Below are 9,650 nucleotides of genomic sequence, written 5' to 3'. Positions count from 1 at the left end.
GATGGGAGATGGTGGAAATTACCCGTAGTTCTTGGCGACAGATATTCACTGGTTACTGTTAATCTCCAATGGATGGTGGATTGCTCAGTTGTGCACCATGTACCAAGCACTGCTGGTCAGCCAGTGTATGATACACTTTCCTCAATCTATAGATGTAGTACTTCTTGTTTTTGATAAAACATTGAGTTGTAGCTCTGGAAGCAACAAACAGCAAGCCTAGAGGCCCATCCCCTTGGAGATGTGGTATTTATTGAGGATACTATATCTCTGACATTTTCTCCACTATATGATACAGTTTCAAATTTTCAATGATGACTAATGCTTCATCTTAGTCATCGATCTTAAAAGTGAAAATCTCTCTGGAGAATTTATAAAATTTGAAAACAGAAAATCTTCGATCAGAATGAATGACGACAAATCAAAGGAACAGTGTTACATCCGAGTAAATGGGAAGAACAAAAGTACTTGTTAAATCCATCCTTTTACTCAACTATTTTCTCACGAATTCTTTTTTTTGAGATATGGAGAAAGGAAAGAAGCAGCATCAATCAAGGATTAGCCCTTTGGTTCTCTTCTATGTATGGATGTTGTCGTTAAAGCTCTATTTGAGTATTGCATGTCATGCCCATCTGCAAGTTCAGATGCATTGTAAACTATGGAAACTAGTAGCTCTCTCACAAATTTCTTCCGCTTCTATTTATTTGCACCTTGATTTTCTACTCATTGCTTAGGAAACAATGTACTCGGTAGATCCATGCATATGATATCATAATTCATTTTAGCATGAATCCCACACGAAATGTGTACGACTTCTATCCCTGCTGTCAATTGTGTACAGTGGACAGGGTGAGATGACCTAACTCCATTGAGAGCCTCCATTATGGTTCATTGCTATCCATGGCAGGCCATCGAGGATGGAGATTGGGGTCCTACAAGTTTTGTAGTGCACAACCATATACAGTGATCAAAATTGTTAAACCAGGCTTAAAAGTCATACATAATGGAGAAAGTGGCATACATTTTAAAAGTCCACATACATGTAATCCGAATGTTTCAGCACTCTCAACAAAGCCAAGATTTCAAATTCCTTTTTACACAATCAATGGGGTTCTTCGTGTTCATTGGTGATCACAAACTGGTTCAACTTCTGTGCAGCAGCCTCTAAGGTGGCACTGCTCTTACAAAAAGCAAACCTTACATACCTCTTTTCATAATTCTGATATGGTTTTGGCATCTCTCCTGACACCAATGAATCTGAAGAAATGCCTTTTCTCAAAACTCTTGACTCATGGAAAAACCCGCATCCTGGGACAGCCGCAACTCCAGCTTTCTTGATTAATTCTGCAACAAAATCTACCTGAAGGAATGGGAATGTGCATATTTAATATCATTTGAGTCAAACAAGATCAGTAACAATAGAAGTCTTCTCAACCAAAAAGGAAAAATGCAGATTACTGCCCAAAACTCGTTTTGCAAGTTATGTAGCACGTAGCAACAAAATTACAATCCAGAAAAGGATTGTTAACATATTATGCATTGCTAATAACTAACAATGCACATGATGTGCTGTTACTATTTTCAAAAAAGGAAAAACAATGCTCATGATGTGTAGCCCCACCTCTGTAGAAAAATTGCAGACTAGTAGTCCCCAAGAATTCTGGAATAATTCCTTATGTCTTGAAATTTAGAAGGAGAAATTCCTCTCTGGACGCTACTGAAGAAACAACAGGAGTTTTTCAAAGAATCTCATTGTTACCATTTGGAATACCCAGCAGGGAGATTTACTAAGTTTCTTTTTCTTTATTTCTGTTTCACAGTTAAAGTTTAATGATTAAAGTTTATACTGATTCAAATTTGGGATTATTGCATGGATCCATTTTTTTTTTTTCAGAAAGATATTGATAAAAGTGAATCGATGGGGAAATTAAGAATCCCCATCTCATGAATCATACAAAAATGTACTATTTTCATATTCAAATTAAAAACAAATTCAAATGAAATATTCAAAATGAAACCCCTATATCTTGTGTTCAACCTCTTCTTCCTAAAAATTTTCATTTTTACAGTTAAGTTCTTTTTTTCGTCATTTTTTTTTTTTTTGCTGAAATCACCCCTTGTTTAACCCTTGGATGGTCGAACTAATTTATAGTTTTAAGTCCAGAAGCACCAATCCTTATGACTAGCTTAAGTTCGACCAAGAGTTGAACTTGCTTAAGTTCGGCCTTTCAAATGTTGAACTTACTTGAGTTCGATCTTTAACGATAAAGCTTAACAACAAATACAATTACTTCGACCGTTTAAGGGTCGAGCTTCTTAAAATTATAAGAATAGGTAAAATAGAACAAGATGATTTGAAATTGTACCAATGTCATTTATATAGTGGCAAAACTTGGCATTTCCACTTGGGTATCTAAGTTTGTTGAGAAAGGAAAACAAGCCAACCCACCCTTGTTTTGTTCAATTTTATGCCCAGGCTTTTCGATTTGGTCTAGTGATAGTAAAGAAATCAGATTTGCATAAGGAAAATCAACTTACAAACCTGCTGAAATTTTGAATTTGCATAACCAGGTTTGCATAACGAAAATCAACTTACAAACCTGCTGAAATTTTGAATTTGGTTCACACAACAAACGAGGCCAGCTTACTTCTTTTGCGCTTCTTGCATTTACCCTACAATGATGTATTCGAGGCTAGCTTAAGTTTGACCCATGAGCCAACCATAACCAGTTTCACCCTTGAAGGGTCGAACTGGCTTCTGGACTTTTTAGAAGCGAACGGTTGAACTTAAGCAAGTTTGATTGTTTGATAGTCGAACTTAACCGAACTGGGGCTAATTTTGGCAATTAAAAAACCAAAGGGAAAAAGGGACTTCACTGTAAAATTGAAAAGTTTTTGGACCATTTTTAAATTTAAAAAAAGGAAAAGGATCCGTACAATAATATCACCAAAAGTTTTGTACATCTTTTGCAAGTAGGGAATAAAAAAAGTTGATGCTCTTGAAGTTTGAATATAACCATGATGTAATGAAACAAACTATTGCAAAACGCCCCAGGAACAACAAAGGAGACTGCTTTCTCACTCAACACTCAACATCTCTGTAGTCCCTTTGCAAGAAACATGGATGGATATCCTGGTTTTGTCGTTGAACAGAGTCATTGACTACATATCTGGAAAAACTTGCATATATGAATATCGTTCGTGAAGTTAAGTATGAAGTCGCTTATTTGCAAAATATGGAAAAGCTTGCATTTATGAATGTCGCTGATGAAGTTAACTATGAAGTCACTTATTTGCAAAATATTTTACAAGAAATTAAGCTGTATCATATTTTTAACCGATTCTCTATACCGTACACATGAACCAGTAGCAAAACATCAGTGCCAATCAGGTCAGACTAGAAATTTAGAAAGCTGAATTGAAGCATGTGATGATTTTTATTATGATTACATAACTGATAGTACTCAAATAAGGAAAGAAAGATATTAAATTATTTATCATTTAAAGGAAATCGGACTTCTGATGACAATCCACCAAGTGCTTCCATGATGTATGCATGAAACTATGCGAAAAAAAGAAGTATAAGAAAAAAAAAGTTCAAGTCCACCGAGAGCTTACATCAGGGAGTACGCAATGTTCAGGAAGTTCTGCAAATACAAAAAAGGAACCCTGAGGCTTGAAGTGAACTTTGAAGCCAGCTTCTCTCAGAATCTTCACAATTGTGTCCCTCCTTTCCTCATATTCCTTTTGGGGGCGACAGTTATAATTACAATTTATTCTGCAAAATAACATGTGGGCATAAAGAAAATAACAAATTAAATGTGCTTACAGTTTTCAAGTGCTCAAAAAAGGATGGAGAGCTCCTTAGGGCAATCAAGGCAGCCTCTTGGAAAGGAGCAGGGGCTGAGTCAGTGAGCTTCACATGAATATTCTTGATTGCAGATGCAATGGGAGTAGAAGCAATCGCCCAGCCAACCCTCCAACCTGTTAATTATGAATTGTAAGCTTACAAATGATCTGTAATACAAATATTCGTGGTTTTCATAGCCTAAAACTATGCATTTCAAGATATTAATGGTACAGTTTTACTAGCAGTGAAGTTTTACTCTAAGAATCCACTTATACAGCTCGGGGGCAGCAAGACTAATTGGAAAGCACGATGGTTGCAGATTGGAAATTGCCTGCAATCGATTGGGAATCACCATTCTAGAAATGGGTGAGAAATCCTACATAAGAATTTTGTCTCTAATTTCCAAAATCTATCTGAGGTTCTAAAATTGTGGCCACTGAGTTTAGAGACTGTAAGGAAATAGTTCCTATGCTTGAGTATAAGAAATTGGGATGTATCATTCAAAACTATATATAACTAAAACATATCATTAACATCTTTGGGATGCTGGCAATCTTAACAACATGTTCGTCTTATTTGTCATTTGAGACCAAAAGTAAATTCAAGAAAGGGTGTTATCAATATCATGCAGGTACCTGTGACACTATAAGTCTTGGATAAGGAAGAAGTGATAATGGTCCGTTCTGCCATTCCTGGAAAAGAAGCAAGGGAAATATGCTTGGCCAAGTCAAACGTTATGTACTCATATACCTGCAAATTTTAACATTAAAGAAAGTAGTTAAGGACATTTATGGTAGGCAATTACAGCCATGGTTCCTATTGCTTAATTCAAGATGGTCCAATGAGGAAAACAAAGCAGATGATTGTCTAGGTTACAATATGGTGACTAAGAATGACAAACTAACAACTATCCACAACATGATAAACTACTTCTTTATGGTGAACTTGTACTATGCCAAGTAAACATGATAATGCAAAACCCCCATCTGAAGACAAAGACAAGGAGATCTCATCGAATAGTTCGTTAGTTTGTTACCACACCACAGCCATCTTCCTAACTTCCAAAATATTAATAGTTTGGATATATTCAAGGAATTTGTACTAGAAGAACAAATGTGTGTTATAAATCACATATAGATCTACTCGATAAAAATAAATAAAATCTACATGCATAATTATTCATAGTATGGTAAATCCTAAACGGGTCAAGTCGACCCGATCCAGGTCCAGGTCTGGACCCCAACCCTGGACCCGGCAGGTCAGGTCCGGGACCAACCTGAACCTATTTGGGTAGTGTCCAGGTCTAGGTCAGGGTCGACCCTATCTGGGTAGGTGGTAGGATGGGTGTGTCTATGTGTGTGTGTGTTTGTGTGGCCTACGCGCATATCTATTCATAATATTTGCCTCCAAAGTTATGTAAGGTTTACCCACCATGCTTTCCCTAAATACTCTAGGCAAATCATGATTTGTTCATGGCTAAGTCCCTCGAAAACAACTAATATTGGAATTTCATTGTAGTTACTAGTTATGTAATTTAACCATATGAAGAAGGTATATATGAAAAAGCTACCAATAAGTTGTCACCTAAAATGTATAGTAATTTCAGTTATGCTTCTAGATCTCAAATTTTGATTGGACAGTTAACAATGTATGTTGCTAGTTAAGTTTTAATTTTTTTTCTATAAATCGGATCAAACTATAATTTCAGGTGTGTGCTATAGATAACAGGGTGCAGAAAAAATATAAGTAAATATTTTCCAAGATTTAAAATGACCAAAATAGCATTAAAATAGATCAGGGGTATTTTAGTTCTTTAAGTTTTCGAAATATTTGGTTTATATTTTTCTCTAGTGTGTGATGGTGTCAAGTATATATGCCTAAAAAAGTCAGCCTAATCTAGTTTGTAGAAAAAGGATTAAAATTCAAATAGTACAATAAAATCTCAACCATTTGATCTGGAAGCAGAACCTAAATTACTATTTATTTAATGTGGCAGCCTATTGGTAGCTTTTCCCATATATGTATGCATGCATGGGTGTGTATGCGTGTGTGTGTGCATGCAAGTATTTTCGTGCATCTATGACCATTGGAAAAGGACCCATCTGGGGCTGTTTCCGGGTTGGGGCCCATCTGGCCCATTTGTAGGCCCATGCACACATCTATTCTTCATAATATTTGTCCCTTATATTATGTAAGGTTTACCCCCCATGCTTGTCCTAAATACTTTGGAAAACTCATGATCTGTTCATGGTTAAGTTCACTCAGCAGCAACTAATTGGAATACCCTTCTATTTATGTAATTTGACCATACTGAACGTAAATAAGTGAATTTCTTCAACTAGTTTACCAATTATACTGTTGAAAGATAAATAAAGCAAAGAAAATATCATGCTTTGTTGTTAATGTCATGCAATATATGTTGCGGCAAGGACAATAAAGCTAGGAGTACTCATACTTCATCTGTTATGGCCAAGCAATCCTTGTCGCAGCAAACTTGAGCAATAGCTGCCAGCTCATCAGTAGTGAATACTTTGCCTGTTGGATTGTGTGGACTGTGTCATCTTCTGTTAGTTACTTGCTACAAAATTTATTTTTTGAGAAATGGTTAACTAAACATGCTACAATATTGAATCCAGCTCTACATGTTATAGAGTTATTGAACCCTGAAGACAACATAATTCGGTCTGTTCAGTTTTTTCCTATTTCTTTTTATATTTTTTTGATAAGTAACATGTTCCGAAAATTAAGTTAGTCTTGATTCATAAAAGTTGAGTTCAAAACTCCAGCCTTCCGGTTGCACAAAAAGGTTAGAACCATTTTCTTCAGCATCGTTTTCCATTCATCACTAAACATTATGTACAGAAAGAAAAAAGGAAAACCAGGGATTGCTAGGGAAGATAGGCTCAGTTATAAACATACATATTGGTTGGGATGCACCCACGAGATAAACTTAACAAGCAGATTTTGGCCATGATGAACATTTATAGTTTTTTTCTGACAAGAATGATGAACATTTATCTTCTCATTCAGCAAACAGAATAATAACAGTTTTAACAGACATGCTTACCCCTAGTGCAGGACTCAAGTACACATACGCATGTCATTTATCGAAATAAGTAGTGTACTAGTTATTAAAATCTTTGATCTTTCCAAGGTCATCATAATCTCAAAATTAGAGCATGAACAAAATGTAGTTGGGCGTGTTTGTGAGTATATTTGATCACTCATTTGCTGTGTCTACCCAATCTCAGGCATGTGATACCTCCCATATTCATGATGAAAGCATCAGACATCAATCACATGTCATACTTCAAATTTTGTATGTTGTAACTACTCCCAGCTCTCCTTAGAAACTCTAAAAGTATAGCATGGCTGCTTGTAAACTCAAGAACTTATGGGAAAACTATAAGACTCATGAACTCCTATAAATAAACAATGCAACACATATGCACGAGAAAGGTATAAAGCATTAGTACATGCTTCATAACATGTAATTTCAATTAAGCAATTAACTAACCTGTTCACATTGATAAAGAGAGAACTGACCTGTTCACAACTATTGCTTTTGTCCGTGAAGTAAAAGACCCAACAAACAACTCCAAATTCAAAGTCCAATGAGGTGGATCCAGTGGTACATACACCTTAAATCATGGCAAGCAATGAGTGCTCTAAATATAACCACAAGAATATGATACTGAACTTTAAAAAGAACAACTGATGACTCACAGGGACTCCTCCAGCCATAGTTATACATGCCCCATATGTTTCATAAGCAGGATCAAACAACAAAACTTCATCACGCAGGTTGATTGCTGTGAAAGTGAAGTACAAAAAGAAAAAAAAGGCACAAAGTTAGAAGATGCAACCAATGCTATGCATTCTTATTTGAGAGCTCATATTAAATAAGGTTCTCAAACCCATATCACATTAGAGAAACATTTGTTGTACTTAAAAAATAAATGTTTCTAAAGAACCAATCTGTTATTTCTGTCAAATAACGTACTTGCAAATACGGCTGCAGCAAATGCTTCTGATTGACCACAACAAATGGCAATGTTCTTATGAGGATCAACATCTATACCATGTTTTTGTTTTATCATCTCAGCTAGTTGGTCACATATACCCTGCACATGTCTGGGATGCATCTTCAGATGAAAACAGTTCCTTCATGAATCAAGCTTCTCAACAGCAATCACTATAATGACATGTGTGCATGCACGACACGCTTAATACTTAACCCATGTGCAAGAAGATGTAGGTGGACAATGATGCCCATGTTTTACCAGTAAATTGCATTATATGACACATGCTTGGATGCTAGTTTGGGATGAACTAATGAGATAGTAAAGGAAAGACAAGGAACAATGGTGTAAGAAGGAAAAATCATGAAACATTGGAATAGTATAAAACCTATCATAGCCAACTTTTTTAATAAGAAATGTCTCACACATAAAATCAAATAATGGGAAAATCTGACACATGCACTAAATGGGCAAAACTTCCAAAGTAATACTTTTCAGTTTTAACCAAAATTGAAAGCTTATAACCAGTGTTCTGAAATTGGTGAAAACGGTCGAATCTGGATTTTTTATTTTTCTTTCACCCATTTTGGCCTGTGTTTGGTCATACATAGTTTGTACTGTTGGGTACTCTGGATTGTAAAATCCCTCTCAAAGGAAGAGGAATACAAAATGGGATTTCATCAAATTCCCACATTTCAATACATTCCCTATTTTCCCCATAGTTTCTATAATTTGTTATTTATTCATGATTAGATAGAAACAAAGAGAAGAGAGAGAGCCAAATTCCATTGCAAATTGTATTGGGCAGGAGACCAATTTTCAGCTGGTGTAATTCTGAAAACCAAAACAATCGCCTACATAAATCCAGATACATTCATACTCGAAACTGCACTTCAAGTAGCATATATTTAATACCCATCAATCCCTTTAGCGTTTGGGTTCCCAAAATAAAGACCATAAATTGACTGAAAAGCATCACCACCAACTACAGATTCAAATTCTGTAGAAATGGAAAATGGGTTACTAAATTTACTCAGTAAGATTCAAGATGACATAGAATTTGGGGAAAGATTGGTGAAACCTGTATTGGTTGTAGTCTGCATTGATAGCATTAATGGCTGCAAGTTTAATATCATGGGGTGCTGGAAAATCAGGAAAGCCTTCTGCAAGGTTAATGGCGTTGCAGCGCTGAGCAAGATGGGATAGCTCTTGAATGGGCGATGGTTTTAGAGATAGAGAGAACTTTGAGAGCTTTCCCTCCATTAAATGGTGGAACTCTTTAGTTTGAAACCTTCAACTTTGTACAGATGATGGCTAGAGCGAGAGACGAGAGATTTCAATGCAAGAAATGGTAGCCTGTGATTTTATCATAATCACCGTCCAATAGATTCACTGACGTTGATGGAGCACGCGACAAAACATGATACTTTTCATTGTATCATCACCGTTTAGCTTGATGATTGGATGGCTACCAATTAGAGGCAATTTTTTTTTTTAAAGAGTTAAAATCGAACTTCGATATAATGTTGCTAATGTCAATTGCTAATGACTCAAACCCAATTATCAATAAGCAATATTCAATATTAAATATTGCAAGAGTCTATTATATACAATTCATTGCCTTACTAAAATGCCCTTTCTATCCAAAATTCACTTTAGAGATGATTTTCACAATCTATTTCGAAGATGGATTTTGGACTCAAAATCTATGTAGTTGGTAGATATGGATTTTGGACCTAAAATTAAATAGGTCAACAATCTAGGCAATCAAGATCTTAAAT

At 35.7% G+C, this 9,650-nt stretch overlaps 1 protein-coding gene across 10 annotated transcripts; it reads right to left on the bottom strand.

Annotated features, from left to right (window-relative positions):
* Window positions 1-970: 970 nt before the first annotated feature.
* Window positions 971-9,448, bottom strand: LOC18445130 (uncharacterized). Of its 10 annotated transcripts, none has more exons than XM_006855274.4 (9): window positions 8,951-9,448; window positions 7,851-7,981; window positions 7,574-7,659; window positions 7,394-7,488; window positions 6,303-6,399; window positions 4,483-4,597; window positions 3,827-3,981; window positions 3,616-3,741; window positions 971-1,357 (listed from the first exon to the last, which is right to left on the bottom strand). In XM_006855274.4, the coding sequence occupies exons 1-9, from the start codon at window positions 9,130-9,132 to the stop codon at window positions 1,100-1,102; spliced, it is 1,245 nt and encodes a 414-aa protein (XP_006855336.1). In that variant the 5' UTR covers window positions 9,133-9,448; the 3' UTR covers window positions 971-1,099. The 10 variants fall into 10 exon arrangements, with proteins under 10 accessions (XP_006855336.1, XP_088715204.1, XP_088715203.1 ...); XM_088859078.1 differs by having other exon boundaries at window positions 7,851-8,869; window positions 8,951-9,185; XM_088859077.1 differs by having other exon boundaries at window positions 7,851-7,992; window positions 8,951-9,185.
* Window positions 9,449-9,650: the final 202 nt, after the last annotated feature.

This window comes from Amborella trichopoda, chromosome 2 (genome assembly GCF_054954075.1).
Source record: "Amborella trichopoda isolate Santa Cruz 75 chromosome 2, AtrichopodaSantaCruz75HAP2 v2.0, whole genome shotgun sequence".
Classification (NCBI taxonomy): domain Eukaryota; kingdom Viridiplantae; phylum Streptophyta; class Magnoliopsida; order Amborellales; family Amborellaceae; genus Amborella; species Amborella trichopoda.
This window is presented reverse-complemented; position numbering and strand designations above follow the sequence as displayed.

What these genes read in the sequence shown, in the direction of transcription:
- LOC18445130 (XM_006855274.4), bottom strand. Translation starts at nt 9,132, where the DNA reads ATGGAGGGAAAGCTCTCAAAGTTCTCTCTATCTCTAAAACCATCGCCC. An exon ending in TGCTGCAGCCGTATTTGCAA is followed by an intron (nt 7,660 to 7,850) that starts GTACGTTATTTG and finishes TCACTTTCACAG; the next exon opens with CAATCAACCTGCGTGATGAA. An exon ending in CAAGACTTATAGTGTCACAG is followed by an intron (nt 3,982 to 4,482) that starts GTACCTGCATGA and finishes CATAATTAACAG; the next exon opens with GTTGGAGGGTTGGCTGGGCG.